Source organism: Adiantum capillus-veneris, chromosome 12 (assembly GCF_014529385.1).
Source record: "Adiantum capillus-veneris isolate H3 chromosome 12, ASM1452938v2, whole genome shotgun sequence".
NCBI classification, from domain to species: domain Eukaryota; kingdom Viridiplantae; phylum Streptophyta; class Polypodiopsida; order Polypodiales; family Pteridaceae; genus Adiantum; species Adiantum capillus-veneris.
Genome location: NC_140942.1, coordinates 157,611,885 through 157,633,586, shown reverse-complemented (window position 1 = coordinate 157,633,586; position 21,702 = coordinate 157,611,885). Strand labels below are relative to the sequence as shown.

Here is a 21,702-nt window from a genome sequence, read left to right as displayed (position 1 = left end):
TAGTCACCTTGCCATAACTACCTTCCCAAAAGAAACCAAATTCTTTGAATTGTTTGGTGCATTTAGTACATTAGCTAGGTACTTTACTTTTCCATTTCAATGACATATTCATTGTAAGCCCAATAGTATTCACCCCAAGTTTATGATAACAGGGACTCTTAACGTTTGCGAGTCCGTAAACCATGCACCATGACTACTTGTCATTTACTTTGATCCACACACCATAGCTAGATATATCTGCAAACATGATAAATGTCATGTTCTGCAGAAAAAGCAGACTTTTTCACTCATTTGAAATCGACGTAGTAGTAGAATAATTACTTTGTGGATGCTTCTTTCCTTTGGTCTTTCTTCACCATGTCACTATGCATTGAACATACTTTTTGATTATGTAGGGAGTTGTTTATCCACTATCGACAGGTAAATCCATTCAAGATCAATATGTACAGCACTTCGTGGTTGAACCTTTGAGAATTCTGCAAACTAGGCCTGCAAAAATGTTCCCAATTCCAATTGCATACAAACTGCAGTCCTTACCATTTGATTGCCATTGAGAATCAATGAGGCTTCATCGACCCAGTAAGCTACCCATTCTATAGAATTCTTTGTGAGCACAAATTTCAACTGAGCTAGCACGAGGGCACTTGACGATATTGTCCTGAACAAACAAACCAAAAAAGAGAAAAAGAAAGGCACAAACATAGATGGCATGGGTAAAGTGTAAGACCACACAAGACAATTCAAAAATTTCAAGTTTGACATAATCGTCGCAAATGTGCTGCTCAACTCAACATTCACAAAAACTTGACAAACCACTGTCATTTTTTGCTCATTACTCTCAAGCAAAATGCAAGAGTGTTCATATCTATAGAGAAAAGCGATTATATTGAGCCCACTATGGATAATGCTTTACCTTGCAAGCAAAAAGCCTGGCAAAATTCACAGGGGCTTTCTTACTAATAAACTTTGCCATGCTTTTCTTTTAAAGGTCAGTCACAAAATCAAGAATCTTACAGTCCTGGTTGTGACAGAATGACGGCCTGAGCTCTTGTCCGAATGTCAAGCCACGTATAAAAAGTGACATTTATGCATCACAGAAACATAATGTGCAAGACATCAATCACCAAGCCAATCTTTATGAATCTCTGTTTGAAAAATTACTATGTGTGACATTCACTTTTTAGCAATGGTGTGTGTCATGTATGCTCCTTGCACTCACTATCCAGCTATGGCAGTCGCTAGGATAACCCATTTGGGTTTTTGATCCCTAGCCCATCTGCTTGCGATACAGTATCTTCCTTCTCCATTGGCTGCGACTCCTCTTCTACTCGATGAGCTATACTTTGTCGGAGCGCCTTCAGCTTCCGGTACTCATCATAGTGGGCTTTCCTTTGTTCTTGAAAGCTCTTGTCACGATTGCTCATTTCCACATCTGACCAGAAATTCACCACCTTGAGTCTATTAGCACTCACAAAATCATCATGCAGAAGCCTCCCCTTGAGACGAGCACTTGCTTTCAGTCAAATGGTCTGAGTTAGGGATGCACCTTCCGTTTCTTGATCCATGTCATCAGCCTCATCCTCAGAGGATGTCCAGCCTCCTCTTGATCTCCTCTGGCTGTTGCTTGTGGATGCAACCTCCATCAACGCATGCTGAATTTGTTCGGCTTGTGCAGCCTGATCAAGAAACTTCCTTCCATCGCCGGCTATCGGCGAGATTGAACCTGACAAAATGGCTTTCGATTAAAACATTTTCAAACAATTACTTCAATAGTAACAACATAAATAAACAGTCCAGTCATTTTACTAGAAAATAAATATTCTAGCAGAGTCACCATCCTCTTGTGCTGGAACATGATAAGGAGTCTTTGGCTCCGTAATCTTCTGCTTGGGTGACTTATTTGAATCCAGATATTCCAGATTAGCTTCATCCCATACCACTCGAGTCCTGAATAACATATTCGCCTTTGTAAGATCAAAAAAGTCTGAAGTTGCGCAGAATACACCATCAACATACATACACATTCCTACTGAAAATAAAAGGTTTCAACCTATATCCCCAGTTTTCATGCACAACACCAAGCATATAAACATACACCGACACCAAGCATATAAACATACACCGAGCATAAAAGGTTTCAGCCTGTATCCCCGGTTTTCATGCACGACACCAAGCATATAAATATACACCAAGCATAAAAGGTTTCGACCTATATCCCCAGTTTTCATGCACAACAACAAGCATATAAACATATGAAAAATAAAAGGTTTCAACCTATATCCCCGGTAATCATGCACGACACCAAGCACATAAACAAGCACACTCACTTTCTTCGGAAGAAGATGTCAGTTGGGCTTTTGTTTAGTTCAAAATCGAGTAATGCTACAAACATCTTCACAAAAGTCTATCATTCACCAGTTACGCACTGCTCGCTCAAGCTCTTTTGGATTGGTTCCACATTCACAAGTTTAGAGGGGGTGTTAAGAATCTCACATTTGTATGCTCAAGTATCTCCATGAGCTGTGCCCGGCCTTGAGTGAGGTATAAATCACCATTCAGGTCTGTTCATGCCACTTACAAGAGTCCACCCATGTGCTGGCATTTTTATCTTACTCCTAGCATACGCCTATACGGGGTAGCCCCCAGTTTTTGGGTTCTCTGGCATTATCTGCCATTTTAGAGTTCTTATGACCAAATCAGCCAGATTTGGCAGATAAATATGCCATCTAACTTTGTACCTTTCAAAAGTGCACACACAGTTGAAGAAAATGCGCGCGCGCGCGCGCGAGAGAGAGAGAGAGAGAGAGAGAGAGAGAGAGAGAGAGAGAGAGTCTCATTGAACCAACAAACTGGGGATTGTAATTACATAATTATTGACGACTAAGGTTTTTTACATACCCCTCAACATTCGAGGTGTGATTAGTGCGCTCATTAGTTTCAGGCACCCCGACAATGCTTATAAATATAAAAACATTACATAAGATGTGATTCAAATTCATTAAGGCCCGATTATCTCAAAAGGTGGACAAGAACTGGTAAGGCAAACCCACAGGACATCAAGAGTTCTATGTTAAAATCGCTAAGAGGTACTATGGTCCATTCCAGATTCTGAAAAGAATCAATGATACAACACCTTATACTATATAGACTCAAGTTGCCTGAACATTGGCATATACATAATGCATTTCATGTGAATCACTTTAGCCGTTTAAGGGTACACCTCCAATAGACCCCATTGAAGAAAATCCTCCAAAGTTTGATGAACATGAAGAGATCTGTAATGGGGCGAGCACCACGTCCAACGGAAAATAACAGACTGAACAGAATTTTAAGCACTTCAAAACAACTGAACTGAAAGAGATACATACAGACCTAGATGAATCCAGGATAAGCCCAGATTCACCCTTAATGGAAAGTGCAAGGTATAGACCCATGGTAGTCACGCAAAAGACGATATAACCATCAGCTCCATCATGCATAGTATTGACTAAATACCACGACATCCCCACTAACATCGTCAGTGCCCAATAGTGGGTGTAGAACTAGATACTAACACGAGATGCTAAGTGAGATATTCACACGAGACACTAAGTGGTGGAGTTCCACCCCAAGAGAGCACTGGCCCCAAACTGTGGCGCCCCTTTCGGTGTTTCTTTATATTGCTTCAACGACGTACAACTCTGCCAGCACTGCTCTGCATCTCCCGCGGGAAGGATCCCAGAGAGTGAGCCCTTGTTCATTTACAAAGGCCTTTGGCCATCAAAAGCAGTTAACATGAAAAGCATCTGGTCCCTATTCGTGCCAGCTGCCAGAGACAATATAAGCAAATCTCGTCGTAGACGGGGCAGATTTACAAGAAGGAACCCGAGAGCAAACCTCCTTTGTGTGTAGGATTGGAAGAGAGGATTCTCTGCAACGAGAACTCTTCCAGGAAATTGCTTTTCAAGAACCGAATTGAGTTTCGAGCGTCGAGACCTCAAAGGTAACGGTTTTCATGTTATGATCTCTGAGTATTTGTTTGCAGGTGTACTTCCTCTTCGCGAGGGAGTAGGAGCAGAGGAAGGCATAAGCCTCTACAGGAGAAAAGTGCTATGAGGAACTAGAGCCAGATCAGCCCAAGGGTTTCGTACCCGAGATTGGGAAGTAGATTCACGAATCCGAGAGTGATAATCTCTCGAGTTGGGATTAGGAGCTTGAGATCCCCAAGGAATGACTTCGCATCCAAGGAAAGCATAGTTATTTTGCCAGGACTCTGGGAACAGAGTCAGAAAAGAGTTGCTGGGATGCCATGCCCTGAGTCGGGAAGGTGAGATCTAGAGGCGAGAACCTTGATTCTTGAGGCTTCAGAATAAGGAACGGAAATTCCTTTGCCCTAGGAATAGGAAGCTAAGGCTTCCGGGAACCATCAAGTCTGATTCTAGAATGAAGGTGGTAATACGTTGAGTTCAAGTGCTTGAATAGACTTCTCCTCAGTAATAAAGATACTATTAGGGGGGGGGGGGGACACCGGCTCATCTTCTAGTGACTACGATCCCCAAGCTGGAGAGCTTGAAGCCGAGCTAGCCACTAGGCCAACTCAAAAGGTGGTACCTCTCATTGATGCTCTTCCAGTCACCATCCAAGGATACCATGTCCTTTTACCTCATGAAGTAGATGGACTTTGACTCATAGTTACATGGGACGGCGGGTCGGGGTCGGGAACGGGGACGGGACGGCAAAAGTCAGGAAACGGGGACGGAGGTCGGGACGGCAAAAAAAAAATTTAGAGTTTTTTGGCATTTTTTGACCTATACACATGCCACACACATGGAACATCACTTTGACCACAAATTTACACTAAATAGACCAAAGAACATGAGTCATATAGACGCAAATGTGCTAATAAAACATCGAGAAATGAGGACCCAAAGGGTGGCTTTTATAGCCATTGGGGTGCTTCAAAGTTCAAACATATGTCTATTGGAGAGAAACTAGCCTCTAGAAATGATCAGGTTTTCAAATTTTAAAAAAAGTCTCCTCCCATCCCCTGCCGTCCCCTGCCGTCCCAGGGACGTTTTGCCTGCGTTCCCACGTGGCAGCCATTTTTCCGTCCGTCCCCACCCGTCCCCGTCCCGGAAATGGGCGTCCCCCGTCCATAGGGTCTGTCCCCTCCGTCCCCTGTAACTATATCGTAGTCAAAGTCCATCTACTTCAAAAATTTGGATGGATAAAATTATCGATGTGTCACGTGACACATCCAACCCTATGTGTCCGTGGACAAGCTACACCATGATCAAGGTTCAGTTCAGTCAAGTAAGTCTAGAATATTAAGTGTTCTGGCACTTTTGTGAGTCTGTTCGCAGACCGTGCATGTCCAAACACTTAGATTAGATGCATATCCTCTGGTTGCACACAGCATGACCATCAGATTCCAGTCAGATCCCATCAGTAGCATTTTTACAGTGCATAGACCTAACTTCCCTATTTTTGACATTTTTCACTTATTATTTTTAAGTGACTTTTGTTGGAAAGTAGATAGGGCAACTTTGCTAAGTTTGTATAAATAAAAACCTAGCACTAGCACTTTCTGGCAGAAGAGGCAGCAGGAGCACCTTGCTCAACAGGCAACTTCTCAGCAAGACCAACCCCCGCGACAACTCTGGTGTTTTCTCTCAACAAAAAGCCTAGCATTTTTGCACCAGATCAGCCAGCGTTTTTGCACTTGCAGATTCCCTACGACAGTAGACAACAGATCAGCCCTAGCGTTAGCAGATTCCCACAGCAACACAGCAGATTTCCTAGCATTAGCAAATTTCCCCGCAAGGTCAGTTTTCCGCCCTAGCGTTTTTGGTTTGCAAATCAACCTCAACGTTTTTGCAAATCATCGCGATAGAATCAGCCATAAGATCAGCGTTTTCAGTTTTCAGCCTTTAGACACCGCAAATCAAGTCCCGAACCTCGTAGATCTCACTTTCCCGCAGCAGATCCTCGCCGCCGGTTAAATCCATCATGTTTACAGATTCAGCCCGGAAAACGCAGATTTCAGCATCTTCGTTTTCGACGCGTCATCATCGCATCGTCGCCATCGACATCGTCACTGACATAGAGTCAGAATTCAGCAAATAAAGAGTTGCAGATTTCAGCCATTAGAGTTTTCAGATTTCAGCCCGTCTCGTCGTCGACATCATCGGCAAGTCCAAGCATTGTAGAGATTTGTGCAATCATAAGTAGAACGCTCTTGCCATAGAGAGTGGGGCCTTCCGAGGAGGGTTTACAACGTCTCTGGTGTCGTATTCTCTTCTCTATCTCTCAGTCTCATGCACTTCCATTCACTGTGTCCATTCACTTTGTTTGTGTCCATTGCACTCTCTCATTAAGAACGGAAGGCTCTCCCTTCCATAAGAATGAAAAGGAACCTTGAGCACAGTTTGGAGCACTCATCTTGAGCAAAGTTCAAACATTCATTCCGCTGCACCCTACATTGGTATCACAGCTTTGGCGGTGTTCTGTATCACTCAAGGAAAGAACCACAAGAATCACAAAATTTCTTTGCTTGTTGCGGTCGCATGTAACCCAAGTCCTCTTGGGCATGTTGATTCCTAATTGTGTTTTTGAAGAGTGACAGGAAACCCAAGAAAGAAGGGCTTGTCCAGCCTCCCCTTGTGCCTCTTTTCACTCATTGAGAGCGGAACGTGCACTTAGTGGGAAAAAGCAACCTTGGTGTGAGCGCAAGGCCGCCAAGGGGTGCACCAGCGGAAAAGAGCAGAACTCGGGTGAAGAGAAGATCCTTCTCGAACACAGATTGCAAGCGAAAGTAGAACCTCAAGACCCTCAAGAACCTCAAGAACTCAAGACTCCCAAGAACCCAAGAACCCAAGACCACAAGAACCCAAGACTTCAATGGATGGTCATCACTCGAAGCGGAATGGATACTTCGCTTGGAGGTGATGAGCATGAGAGAGGCGAAGAAGAATTTTCCCCACCAGGAGGTTTTTCCGACCCTCTCCCTTCCCCATCTACGCCAAGGATTGCACTAACTCCTATGGAGGAGTTGGAGCAATTGTTTATGGAAAGACAGTTAGAATGCGAAGAAAGAAAAGCAGAAAGAGAAGCAGAAAGAAAGGCCTACGAAGAACGAAGGGCAACCATAGATCGTGAATACAAAGAAGGAAGGGCAGCCATAGAGCGTGAGCACGAGCAAGCACGCTTGGAAGCCAAAGAAAGACAAGCAAAATTTGATCGCGAGAACAACGAAAGACAAGCAGAATATAATCGCGAGAACAAAGCAAGACAAGAGAAGGGCGACCAACACATGAAAGAGTTGTGGCGACTTTTTTCTCAAGTGCAGGCGTACTTTGCACAGAATCAGGAAAAGGAGCCTCTCTCACTCCCTTGTTCTCCCAAGCATGACACACAGGATTTGCATGATGATTTGAATGACAATGATAAGCATGATGAATTGAATGATAATGATGAGCATGATGATTTGAATGCCAATGATTTACATGATGATTTAGATGACAATGACAAGCATGATGATTTGCATGATCAAGATGTGATTTCTCACAAGCATGATGATTTGCATGAAGATGACGTGATTGTTCACAAGGATGATGAGTTAGTTGATGCTTTTTCTAGCGAAGCTAACCTAATTATAGATTCGATCAATCACAAAGGATCGATCTTGGCTCTCGAGCCTAGGTCCAAAGAACCCTTACAAGAAGTATTATGTGTTCAAATGATTCGTCAGCACGCATTGTTCGAGTGTTTCTTTCGTGATCGTTTCCTGTATTTTCGTCAACATCTTTATGTGATCCCTTTTCCTAGGCATAACATATTTTACGTTGAGCACGATTCACTCATGAATAAGCACGGATGTATGCGGATTATTCATGAAAAGCTGAAAAGTATGCATTCAAGGAAGTCACATTCCATGCCTCTCCTTTGGCACGACACAGTTTTAGAAAGAGCACAAGAAAGATTGAGCATCAAGCATAGGCATTTCCATTGTGTTTTGCCACAATTGACTGATTTAGATTAAAAACACAAGATTCGATCTCATTGTTTGCATGTGTGTAGTGAACGGGTTGGCACTCTGTCTATTTGTTCATCTACATTGCATGCACAGTCTTTAGCAAAGAAGAAATTTTTTCCAGTCACCTTACATGGAATAGGTATGTTCATGGTTTTGTGTTGGAAATGGTTTCAGGAATTTTCAGCCATGGAGATTCTTGAAGAAGAAAGAAGCATGACTCTAGACGAAGTTGAAGCATTGAAGGAGCAACAGAAGACTTTGTGTTGCTTTCGGCGCGGCCCAAAGAAGCAAGCGTTGCAGACCTTTATGAAGTTCAAGCACCGCACGACCCACACATCAGAGTGGGCCGGCGAAGAGTCCCTTCCAGGATTCCCGATGCTATCAGTACCAGTACCTCACTTTGAAAAGGAGGGGATGTCACGTGACACATCCAACCCTATGTGTCCGTGGACAAGCTACAGCATGACCAGGGTTCAGTTCAGTCAAGTCAGTCTAGAATAGGAAGTGATCTGGCACTTTTGTGAGTCTGTTCACAGACCGTGCATGCCCAAGCACTTAGTGTAGATGCATATCCTCTGGTTGCACACAGCATGATCATAAGCATTCCCATCAAAATCCATCAGAATCCTTCAGAGGAATTTTCCAGTGGATTTAGCCTATTTTTCCTATTTTTGACATTTTTCACTTATTATTTTTAAGTGACTTTTGTTGGAAAGTAGGTAGGGCAAATTGAGTAAGTTTGTATATAAGCAAACCTAGACAAGCACTAATTGGCAGAAGAGACAGTAGGAGCACCTTGCTCACAGGCAACTTCTCAGCAGGACCCCAAGATCTCTAGCATTTTTGCACCACAACAAATGGACTAGCGTTTTTGGACAAGAACCCAGATCAGCCAGCGTTTTTGCATCTGCATCAGCCTGCGACAGCAAAGGACAGATCAGCACTAGCGTTAGCGGTTTGCACCGGTAGATCCACAACGTGTTTGCAGCAAGACCCATTTTCAGCCCTAGCGTTTTTGGTTTGCAGATCAACCTCAGCGTTTTTGCAGATCTTCGCGAAGGAATCAGCCATAGACTCAGCGTTTTCAGTTTTCAGTAGTCAGTACCTGCAGTAGAACCCCCAAACCTCGCAGATCTCACCTTCCCGCAACCGATCCTCGCCGCACGGTCAGATCCCGCGAAGTTTGCAGATTCAGGACGGAAAACGCAGATTTCAGCAACTGCTTTTTCAGCACGTCGTCGTCGCATCATCGTCATCGCCGTCGTCACCGACATAGAGTCAAAATTCAGCAGCTAAAGGTTTGCAGATTTCAGCCCTTAGCATTCTCAGATTTCAGCCCGATGTCGACGACGAGTCCAAGTATTGTAGAGATTTGTGCAATCATAAGTAGACCGCTCTCGCCATAGAGAGTGGGACCCTTGGAGGAGGGTTTGACAACATTCTGGTGTCGTATTCTCTTCTCTCTATCTCTCAGTCTCAGCACCTTCATTCACAATGTCTATTCACTTTGTTTGTGATCATTTGCACTCTCACTAAAGGAACGGAAGGCTCTCCCTTCCGTAAGTACAAGGAACCTTGAGCACAGCTCGAAGCACTCATCTTGAGCAAAGTTCAACATTCATTCCGCTGCACCTTATAATCGGTAAACTCAGAATGCTAAGAATAGGAAGACCTCAGAGGTTGTCACCTGAGGATCATGTTTGCCAAAGAAGCCCAACAAGGACCTAGCTACTCAAGCAGACTCCCTGAGATCAGACCAAATGTCCGCCATATCTTTGCATTTGCCAAGATCAAACCTGTAGGTACAATCCAATACAATATGCCAAGCTACATACAGACTCAGCAGAGTACATATACTCCCAATGTTGTAACGTGCTTCCTTAAAATCTTCATCAGAATTGTCCTTTGTACTTGTGCTGACGAGAACAAACCCACAACTGAATTGTGCAATCAATATCACATACACAACATTATTCCAATACTCAGAAGAGAGTAAAGAAACCGGCTTGGGGAACTAGCCCGTGAAGAACGCTGGGGCTGATTTGTAACGTGCCAAGAAGCTGGACAAAAAACTGCAAGGGAAGAATCTGCTATACTAGCCAGCCATGGCCAAATCTGCACACCTGAAGAACGGTTGCCCCCAAGGTTGGATGTCACGAGGACGTGGCAACTGCTAACCTTAGTTGTTGGTCTCTTTCCTTTGATTTTTATTTAATTTTTGGGACCCTCTTTTTATAGTTGCAATTGGCCGGACATTGTATGGCTAGTGTGAAACGGCCAACGACCGAGAGTTTCACCTACAGACGAGAAGGCCTTGTTGCCACGAGTTGGTCGGGCCAACCAACCTCGAAATCTGAGCAGTAAAAGTATGTCTAGGCTCAGTTCAAAGTCATTTAAGCCCTGCATGACACTTATAAGTTGGGGGTACTAGGAAATTAACTCAACAGAGGCAAAGTGGACACATGGCGGCTGCAGGTTAATTTGCCAAGTCCAACACCAAGAGGGGGGACCCAAATTGAGAGAGGAGGCTGATGTGACTTATTGTGAGCTCTACAGTGTGTGTGAGTAGTTAGTGCAGGTGATGAAGCTTTAATGGAAAGCTTGCCTTCTCCCTTGCACTATGTAGCACGATGATTCCGCTCTCGCGCACCTCTCTCCCCTTTTGAATACAGAATCGAGATGCCCCGCTCGAGGGCTACTCATTTGTATGTACAGTTATGTGGGTTCATGCGCGTATGTCGAGGCAAGAGCCTCTCGTCCAGGTACTGGATTAGCTAATTGCTAATCCCCCGCAGGTACAAGTGGATTAGGAGAGATTTCTCGTGAGAAATCTCGTCCGATTTAGATGGCAAGTAGCCCAACACGTGCGGGGGTACGAGGGCTCGCTACAAATGTGCTTGGCTCGCGAAACGGAGCCCAAAACAGGAAATTACAGCCTGTTGTGTAAATTTGCAGGTTTAGGGTTTCGGCCCTAATCGGTCCCTAATACCCCCAGGAGGTCCGGGGAAGTGAGGGGTTCGTTAAATAGGTGACCTGGCGCAATTTCAGGGCAGAAAACAGAGAATTTACCATGCTGCAAATTCTCGCCAAGTTTTGTAAAGTGTCCGTATGCGCTGGGAAAGTCATCCATTGCGTGTCTGTGGTTCTACAGATAGAAGTATCCCCCTCTGCCTGTCAAAGCCAACTCCAACACATGCATTGTAACATGCGCCAGAACTGTTGCATACTAGATAAATAAGAGTCTAGTAAGCCGTGACAGGCACTTCCATCTCTAGATGTAAAATGAAAAATCATGGAACATCCTCTGCTTCAAGTTGGGAAGAGATCCCCTTCTGTCATCCATAATTCACAATTTGGAACGAGTGCAACTGAATCATCAACCTGCTAACCATCTGATAGGTAGCTCCATCGACAATTCCAAGAAAGACGTGCATTTGCAAAAGGCAAAGCAAATCTGTCGATCCATCTCCTCGAAGAAAACACACCCATAGAAATCTCCTCCAAAAATGAGGAAGGAAATTGTGCTGCTATCCAAAAACTTCTCTCTGAAGAAAAAGCTGGAAATGAGTAGCTCCCCCTCTAGATCCAACAACCACATGCTTGCTCTCCTTGCGGGAAAGCACAATAAGATGACTCCATCCAGCAATCCAGCACTGCTACACATCCTGTGATCTCCCTATGGTTCCCCTCAGTGAAGAGAGATCGAGGTAATCAAGGGTAAAGACAAGGAAGTCGTAAACGAGGATCCAAGGCCTCAACATAACCAAATCTGCCCCAAACTTGGAGAAAACCAGAAAAAAACAGCAAGATTCTTCTCTTTCAATCATGTCCAAAACCTCACCATGTCACGCGACACATCCAACCCTATGTGTCCGTGGACAAGCTACAGCACGATAAGGGTTCAGTCAGTCCAGTCAGTCTAGATTTAGAAGTGATCTGACATTTTTGTGAGTCTGTTCGCAGACCGTGCATGCCCAGTCACTTAATATAGATGCATATCCTCTGGTTGCACACAGCATGATCATCTGTATTCCCATCAGAATCCATTAGAATCAGTTAGGGGATTTTTCCAGTACATTTAGCCTATTTTTCCTATTTTTGGTATTTTTCACTTAATATTTTTAAGTGACTTTCCAACAAAAGTAGGTAGGGCAATTTTGCTAAGTTAATATATAAGCAAACCCAAGTTAGCACTTTCTGGAAGAAGAGGCAACAGGAGCTTCCCACTCAACAGGCACCTTCTCAGCAAGAACCCCTAAAGCACCTTCCTGCACCAACTGTCACCAGCGTGTGACTACTATCTATCCTTTTTGTTGATTTCTTTCTTATTATCTATTTACTTTCACTTTTTGGAAACACCCCTCGGGAAATCTAACTGCCCTGCATTGCATAGCTAGTGTGGAACTGTCCAGAGGGAGTCCAGGCCTGAGGGCAAGAGAGCACTAAGGTTGGACAAGGACTATGGTTAGCCAAGTGGGGTCATTGACTAGCCAAAGTGGAATCCTTTGCTACAGAGGCTACATTTCAGTTCTGGATGTGGCCGCAGTGTACAAAGAGGGTCGGATGACCTAGAAAGATACAATGGCAACATCTCCTAAAATTTAGGGAACTGCTATTTTGGGACCTGAAAATGTGTTGACGTCATTATCTCCGGAATGAAAAGGGGAACATTTTCTTACTCTACCGTGAAGTCAACTGGGCAACCGGTTGGGAGATTTTTAGGCGGCAACCCCGAAACGGGAAAATGCTTGTAAATGTGCCAAGTGGCACCTTCTGGTGCACTTGCCTCATGCAACAAGAAGTGGCGCTGAATTTTAAGCTGGGAGAGCCTCATTTTCAGATTTGTCACAGGTTAAGAGCTATGGAGTGCTTGCTTTCCCTCTTATGCACAGTGCGGTGCCAGGAGTGATGCCCTGCACGCTACGCACTACCCTCTCTCTTCCCTTTGGCAGTATGTTATGCCCCTCTAGTGGGCTCTTCATTTGACCAATGTACAGTTGTGTGGGTTCATGCGCGATTGCCGAGGCAAGAGCCTCTTGCACAGGTACTGGATTAGCTAGCGGCTAATCCCCCCCGCAGGTACAGGTGAATTCGGAGAGGTTTCACGCCAGAAATCTCGTCCGATTCAAAGGGCAAGTAGCCCTACAGGTGCGGGAGCTCGAGGACTTGCTACGGATGCGACCGGCACCCGAAACGGAGCCCGAAACAGTAAATTACAGCCTGCTGTGTATTTTTGCAGGTTTAGGGTTTTGGCCCTAAACGGACCCTAATACCCCCAGAAGGTTCGGGGACGCAAGGGGACCGCTGTACAGGTGATCTGGCGCATTTTCAGGGCTGAAAACAGAGAATTCAGCGTGCTGCAGATTCTCGCCAGATTTTGCAAAGTGCCCGTATGCGTCGGGAAAGTCAATCAATGCGTGGGAATACTGACTGTGAAGGGTTCTAGTACAGTTATGCTGCCGAAATCAAGCCAGAACAGTCAAAATTCAGCCAAGGTTGTGCGGGGCAGCTTGGAAAGAACCACAGCGTATATTCCCTCTTTTAAACAATAAAGAAATACCGAAAGGGGAGCCTAAGTTAGGGGCCAATCTGGTGTCGGCCTTCTCATACAGGTGCATTCTAGCATCTGTATCCCATCCCCCTCTCTTGTGTCACTATAGCGCAGGTATAATAGACGACTAATAATGGGTGAAAGTTAAATCAAGGTTTGAAGTAAAGTCTACCGCCCTTTTTGGATTGAACGGGCCGGTTTTACCAACACCTAGCCCTAGCGTTTTGGTTTCCTCTCAGCCCTGCTTGGCCTTTGCAGTTTCTCATCGCTAGCCCATCAGACAAGCCAGTGTTTTCACTAACGATAGCAGATCAGTTCAGCGTTTTCTATTTTCAGCCATGTCAGCAAGTTCCCAGATCTGCCAGCGTTTTTGGTTTTCAGCCCTTGATGCAGCAGAGGAGCAGCGTTTTCAGCAGGCATTAGAAGCAGCAGATTCAGCCCTAAATGATTGCGGAAGATCTCCATTTTCAGCCCATAAAAACGCAGCCAAAACAGTCATTTTCAGCCACCGAAACAGCCCCGAAATTCAGCAGATAGAAGACCACAGATTTCAGCCCTAAAGTCCTCGTCGTCACCACCGTCGTCGTCGTCGGCATAGTCCCAAGTTTCATCAGACCATTGCATACGCATTGTACCACTTTATGCAATCAATAAGTAGACCACTCTCGCCGACAAGAGTGGGGATTTCGGAGGAGGGTTTTACAACGTCTCTGGTGTCGTATCTCTCTTCTCTCTCTATCCCTCAGTCTCATTCACTTGCACGCACAGTGTCCATTCACTTTGTTTGTGATCATAGCGTTCTCTCATTAAAAACGGAAGGCTCTACATTCCATAAGAACAAAGGAACCTTGAGCACAGTTCGGAGCACTCATCTTGAGCAAAGCGCAAACAATCATTCCGTTGCACCTAACATTGGTATGGCAGTGTTCTGTATCACTCAAGGAAAGAACAACAAGAACCACAAGAATTTTTTTGCTTGTTGAGGTCGCACAAACCCAAGTTCGCTTGGGCGTGTCGATTCCTAAACGTGTTTTGTTGAAGAGTGACAGGAATCCCAAGAAAGAAGGGCTTGTCCAGCCTCCCCTTGTGTCTCTTTTCACTCATTGAGAGCGGACCGTGCACTTAGCGGCCGGCCAATCGATGTGAGGTGGGAAAAAGCAACCTTGGTGTGAGCGCAAGGCCACCAAGGGGTGCGCTCGCGGAAAAGAGTAGAACTCGGGTGAAGAGAAGATCCTTCTCAAACGCGGTTTGCAAGCGAAAGAAAACCTCAAGAACCAAGACCCCCAAGAACCCAAGTTCCTCGTGAACTTAAGAACTCAAGACCCTCAAGAACCCAAGTTCCTCGTGAACTTAAGAACCCAAGACCACAAGAACCCACGACTTCAGAATGATCATCACTCACAGCGGAATGGATACTTCGCTTGGAGGTGATGAGCATGAGAGGGGCGAAGAATTTTCCCCACCAATAGGCTTTTCCGACCCTCCCCCTTCCCCATGTTATGTGCAGCGGAATGATTGTTTGAGCTTTGCTCAAGACGAGTGCTCCGAACTGTGCTCAAGGTTCCTTTTTGTTCTTATGGAAGGTAGAGCCTTCCGTCTTAATGAGTCATGACAGAATGCTATGATCACAAACAAACTGAATGGACACTGTGCGTGCAAGTGTATGACACTGAGAGATAGAGAGAGAAGAGAGATACGACACCAGAGACGTTGTAAAACCCTCCTCCGAAGGCCCCACTCTCGTCGACGAGAGTGGTCTACTTATAATTGCACAAAGTGGTACAATGACGATGCAATGGACTGATGCAATCTGGGCCTATGCCGATGACACGGCGGTGATGACGACGACGACTTTCGGGCCGAAATCTGTGGTCTTCTATCTACTGAAAATCTGCAAATCTTTGGGCTGTTTTGGGTGACTGAAAATGACTGTTTTGGCTGCGTTTTTATGGCTGAAAATGGGGGTCCTTCTGCAACCAACTAGGGATGAACTGTCTGCTGCTAAGGCTTGCTGAAAACGCTGAGCATCTGCTGTCGCTAAGGCTGAAAACCAAAAACGCTGGCCTGCTGTCCTAGCGTTAGTAAATTGCTGATCTCCTGCTGCCGATTGGCTGGAAACAGGAAACGCTAGGGCTGTGCTGTATCTGCTGATGAAAACGCTGAGGTTCTGGAGTGTGGCGATATCTGCAAAGCTGAAAACGCCCAAGGTTGAGGGAGGTGCTGATGGAGATGAAAAACGCTAGGGGTACTGCTGGGTTCTGCTAAGAAGGTGCCTGTTGAGCATGTGCTGTTGCTGCCTCTTTTGCCAAATAAGCTCATTCTAGTTTGCTTATAAACAAACTTAGCAAAATTACCCTACCTACTTTTGTTGGAAAGTCACTTAAAAATAATAAGTGAAAATACCAAAAATAGGCTAAATGCACTGGAAAATTCCCATGACTGAATCTGATGGATCCTGAAGGGAATACTGATGATCATGCTGTGTGCAACCAGAGGATATGCATCTACACTAAGTGACTGGGCATGCACTGTCTACGAATAGACTCACAAAAGCGCCAGATCACTGCTAAATCTAGACTCATGGGTTGGATGTGTCACGTGACATCCCCTCCTTTTCAAAGTGAGGTACTGGTACCAAATTGTATGGCGTCGAGGGAGATCGCCAATAGCATCCAGAATCCTGGAAGGGACTCTTCGCCGGCCCACTCTAAGGTGTGGGTCGTGCGGTACTTGAACTTCATAAAGGTCTGCAAAGCTTGCTTCTTTGGGCCGCTCCGAAAGCGACTCAAAGTCTTTTGTGGCTCCTTTGATGCTTCAACTTCGTTGAGAGTCGTGCTTCCTTCGTCTTCAAGAATCTCCATGGCTGAAAATTCCTGAAACCATTTCCAACACAAAACCATGAACATATTCGTTCCATGTAAAGTGAAGGAAAAAAATTTTGTCTTCGCTAAAGACTGTGTATGCAATGTAGATGAACACAGAGACGGAGTGACAAACCGTTCATCAAACACATGCAAACAATGAGATCGAATCTTTTCTGTTTGATCGAGATCAATCAACTGTGGCAATTCACAATGGAAATGCCCATGCTTGGTGCTCATGCTTTCATGTGCTCGTTCAAAAACTGTGGCATGCCAAGGAAGAGACATGGAATGTGACTTCCTTACATACATACTTTTCAGCTTTTCATGAAAAATCCGCATACATTCATGCTCATCCATGAGAGAAACGTGCTCAACATACAATATGTCATGCCTAGGAAAAGGGATCACATAACGATGCTGACTAAAATACAAGAAACGATCACGAATGAAAGATTCGAACAATGCGTGCGTATCAATCATGCGAACACATAATACTTCCTGTGAGAGTTCTTGAGACCTAGGCTCGAGAGCCAAGATCGATTCTTCCGGAATGATCGAATCGTTCTGTGGGGGTTCTTTGGACCTCGACTCGAAAGCCAAAATCGATTCTTCGTGATTGATCGAATCTACAACGAGGTTAGCGTCGCTAGAAAAAGCATCCACTAACACATCATCTTTGTGAACAATCACAGCATCTTCATGCAACTCATCATGCTTGTGAGAAATCACATCTTGATCATGCAAATCATCATGCTTATCTTTGTCATCCAAATCATCATGATTGTCATTCAAATCATCATCATGCTTCACACAATCATGCAAATCCTGTGTGTCCTGCTTTGGAGAAGAAGAGACTGAGAGAGTCTCCTTTTCCCGATCCTGTTGAATCTGTGCCTGCATTTGAAAAAAGAGTCACAACATCGCTTGCATTCTTGCTGTGGTCTCGCGGTCATATTCTGCTTGTCTTGCTTTGGCTTTCAAGCGTGCTTGCTCGCTCTCACGCGTTGTGGTTGCCATTCTTTCTTGGTACCGGCGCTCTATGGTTGCCATGTCTTCTTCGTAGGCTTTTCTTTATGCTTCTCTTTCTTGGTCCAACTCCTCCACAAGAGTTAGTGCAATCTTTGTCGTAGATAGGGAAGGGTCAGTGCAATCTTTGTCGTAGATAGGGAAGGGTCAGAAAAACCTGCTGGTGGGGAAAATTCTTCTTCGCCTCTCTCATGCTCATCACCTCCAAGCGAAGTATCCATTCCGCTTCGAGTGATGACCATTCTGAAGTCGTGGGTTCTTGTGGGTTCTTGTGGTCTTGGGTTCTTAAGTTCACGAGGAACTTGGGTTCTTGCGGGTCTTGGTTCTTGGGTTCTTTCGCTTGCAAATCGCGTTTGAGAAGGATCTTCTCTTCACCCGAGTTCTACTCTTTTCCGCGGGCGCACCCCTTGGCGGCCTTGCGCTCACACCAAGGTTGCTTTTTCCCACCTCACGTCGATTGGCCGGCCGCTAAGTACACGGCCCGCTCTCAATGAGTGAAAAGAGACACAAGGGGAGGCTGGACAAGCCCTTCTTTCTTGGGATTCCTGTCACTCTTCAAAAAACACGATTAGGAATCGACACGCCAAAGCGAACTTGGGTTCGTGCGACCTCGACAAGCAAAAAAAAAATCTTGTGGTTCTTTCCTTGAGTGATACAGAACACTGCCAAAGCTCTGATACCAATGTTAGGTGCAGCGGAATGATTGTTTGCGCTTTGTTCAAGATGAGTGCTCCGAACTGTGCTCAAGGTTCCTTTTTGTTCTTATGGAAGGTAGAGCCTTCCGTCTTAATGAGTCATGACAGAATGCTATGATCACAAACAAAGTGAATGGACACTGTGCGTGCAAGTGTATGAGACTGAAAGATAGAGAGAGAAGAGAGGTACGACACCAGAGATGTTGTAAAACCCTCCTCCGAAGGCCCCACTCTCGTCGACGAGAGTGGTCTACTTATGATTGCACAAAGTGGTACAATGACGATGCAATGGACTGATGCAATCTGGGCCTATGCCGATGACGACTACGGTGATGACAACGACGACTTTAGGGCTGAAATCTGTGGTCTATCTGCTGAAAATCTGCAAATCTTTGGGCTGTTTTGGGTGGCTGAAAATGACTGTTTTGGCTGCGTTTTTATGGCTGAAAATGGGGGTTCTTCTGCAACCAACTAGGGACGAACTGTCTGCTGCTAAGGCTTGCTGAAAACACTGAGCATCTGCTGTCGCTAAAGCTGAAAACCAAAAACGCTGGCCTGCTGTCCTAGCGTTAGTAAATTGCTGATCTCCTGCTGCAAATTGGCTGGAAACAGGAAACGCTAGGGCTGTCCTGTATCTGCTGATGAAAACGCTGAGGTTCTGGAGTGTGGCGATATCTGCAAAGCTGAAAACGCCCAAGGTTGAGGGAGGTGCTGATGGAGATGAAAAACGCTAGGGGTACTGTTGGGTTCTGCTTAGAAGGTGTCTGTTGAGCATGTGCTCCTGCTGCCTCTTTTGCCAAATAGTGCTAGCTCTAGTTTGCTTATATACAAACTTAGCAAAATTGCCCTACCTACTTTTGTTGGAAAGTCACTTAAAAATAATAAGTGAAAATACCAAAAATAGGGAAAATAGGCTACATGCACTGGAAAATTCCCATGACTGAATATGATGGATCCTGAAGGAAATATTGATGATCATGCTGTGTGCAACCAGAGAATATGCATCTACACTAAGTGACTGGGCATGCACAGTCTACGAATAGACTCACAAAAGTGCCAGATCACTGCTAAATCTAGACTGACTGGACTGACTGAACCCTTGTCGTAGTCCTTTACGGGAAAGAACGACCTTCGGGTCTAAGATTACAGAACGGAGGGGTTTCCTCGGGTTCTTGTGCTTGTATATGAACTCTCCCTGAATAAAGAATACTCTTGACGGGGGGGGGGGGACCAGCCCATCTTCTGGTCCCCAATACTGTGTCGATCTTCTCCTTTCTCTCACATTTGCAAAGTTATTTAATTTTCAGATTTTCAAGTGCTCGTGTACGCTCCCGTTTTGTGACAGGTTCTTTGGACCTCGACTCGAAAGCCAAGATCGGTTCTTCGTGATTGATCGAATCTACAATGAGGTTAGCTTCGCTAGAAAAAGCATCCACTAACACATCATCCTTGTGAACAATCACATCATCTTCATGCAACTCATCATGCTTGTGAGAAATCACATCTTGATCATGCAAATTATCATGCTCGTGAGAAATCACATCTTGATCATGCAAATCATCATGCTTAGCAATATCATTCAAATCCTCATGCTTATCATTGTCATTCAAATCATCATGCAAATCATTGTCAATCAAATCATCATCATGCTTCACACAATCATGCAAATCCTGTGTGTCATGCTTTGGAGAAGAAGAGACTGAGAGAGTCTCCTTCTCCTGAATCTCTTCCATCGGTGCCTGCACTTGAGAAAAGAGTCGCAAGAACTCTTCTCTTCTTGCTTTGATCTCGCGATCAAATTCTGCTTGTCTTGCTTTGTTCGCTGCTTGTCTTTCTGCTTTGTCTTCTGCATGTCTGAGTTCCATTTCTGCTTTTCTTTCTTTGAATTCACGATCCAATTTGGCTTGTCGTTCTTTGGCTTCCAAGCGTGCTTGCTCGCGCTCACGCGCTATGGCTGTCATTCTTGCGGCATTTCTTGCTTCGTGTTGTAAATTCTGTTCCATAAACAACAGCTCCAACTCCTCCATTGGAGTTAGTGCAATCGGTGTCGTAGATGGGGTGTCACATGACACATCCAACCCTATGTGTCCGTGGACAAGCTACAGTACGGCACGAGGCCGTACTTTCCCGTAAGGGACTTAGGCGCGAAGCCGTACTTCCCGTGAGGGACTTCCCGTAAAAAAGGAGATTCCTGCAAAACAAACCACACAAAACAATACTCGCAATGCGTAATCGACAAATTATACCTGCTGCTCCTCGCTCGAAAAAAGCGACCTCCGTACTCCGTCGGCACACGAACTCTCGCGAAATCCGTCGCCGGCACTTGCTACCAGATTCTCCAGCGCTTGCACTTCTGGCTTGTTACGATGTGTCCAAAACTGAACACTAGGCTTCTCTTTATACTCCCTTGCTTTTGGCTATTCTTGCTGCACAAAGCAAAAGCAGTAGCCTTCGCTAGAGAGAGGAGAGAGAGAGAGAGAGAACGTTGCTGTCCGTACAGCCTTGCGTAAGCTTTTTGCGTAGACTTTTTAACGTAGGACTTTTTTTTTTTGAAGAGCACTGCTTTATTTTATTATAAAAGGGCCGGTCACTTAAAAGTGATCGGCCACTTTATAAAATAAAGTGTGAACTTGTTTAAACTTTAAAAACTCACTCAGTTAGTGAAAACAATGCTACACAAACACATTCTAGGCGTCCCCGGATGCATTTCACGCCACAGATGCAATGCAGACACAGACTCCTCGCGGGGAAGGCATCTGCCCTCCCGCGAGCATTCTTGCTTTTCGTAAAAAGCTTCATTGAAGCTATCTTTATTTTTGTGCTTGCGTTCTTATGCGTATTTTCTTACTCAGTTCGGATTTCCTCCTTAGCCTACGGAATGCACCCGTCACCCATCATGTGACGCATCAGGGGCACTCGTAACCCGGCCCTTTCCACCGAACTTACGGAAACTCCTTCGCGATGTTTACCGTCACCCATCAAATGACACATCAGAGTTGTCCGTTCTTGATGGCATGCTACAATCTTTTAACAGTTCTTAGTGTACACAATAAAATATCCTAGAAAAAGAAATTAATCATTAAAAATAAGAAAATAGTCCAATTAGCAACATCCCTCTGGCTTCTAAACAGTTGACCTCAACTGTAGTGCTTGGACATATACCTCCAGTATCTCGGGATAAGCTGCTAATTCCTCTTGCGTCATCCACTGAGCATCTAGATTCGAATAGTTCTTAAACTTAACCAAATACTTCCGTGTTATTTTTCTGGACTTGAGGGGCCGCTCCTGATGACTTACTATCTGCTCCGGTTGGAGTGTTTCTTTTGTTTCCTCAACCTCAAGAGGTTCCTCAGCACTAGGCTGACTCGGAGGCGGTCCCACATACGGCCGGAGTAAACTGACATGGAAAGCATTATAGATCCTCCAATTAGACGGTAGCTCTAATCGGAATGTGACATCATTCACTTGCTTAGTGATCTTAAACGGCCCATAATAACGAGTAGAAAGTTTTACCACCTTCCCCTTATGAGACGCTTGTTTCTTAAGTCTTGC

General features: G+C 45.0%; 1 protein-coding gene across 1 annotated transcript in view; it reads right to left on the bottom strand.

The window, feature by feature from the left end:
- Positions 1–845: 845 nt before the first annotated feature.
- LOC147446751 (protein phosphatase inhibitor 2-like) overlaps positions 846–21,702 on the bottom strand; it is a 35,934-nt gene continuing 15,077 nt past the window's right edge. The window contains exons 2-4 of the mRNA XM_086525929.1: positions 1,835–1,947; positions 1,547–1,723; positions 846–1,432 (exon numbers count right to left, since the gene is read on the bottom strand). Of these exons, the coding sequence (XP_086382055.1) occupies positions 1,239–1,432; positions 1,547–1,723; positions 1,835–1,947 (484 nt within the window). The 3' untranslated portion in view covers positions 846–1,238. The remainder of the gene's footprint in view (positions 1,433–1,546; positions 1,724–1,834; positions 1,948–21,702) is intronic.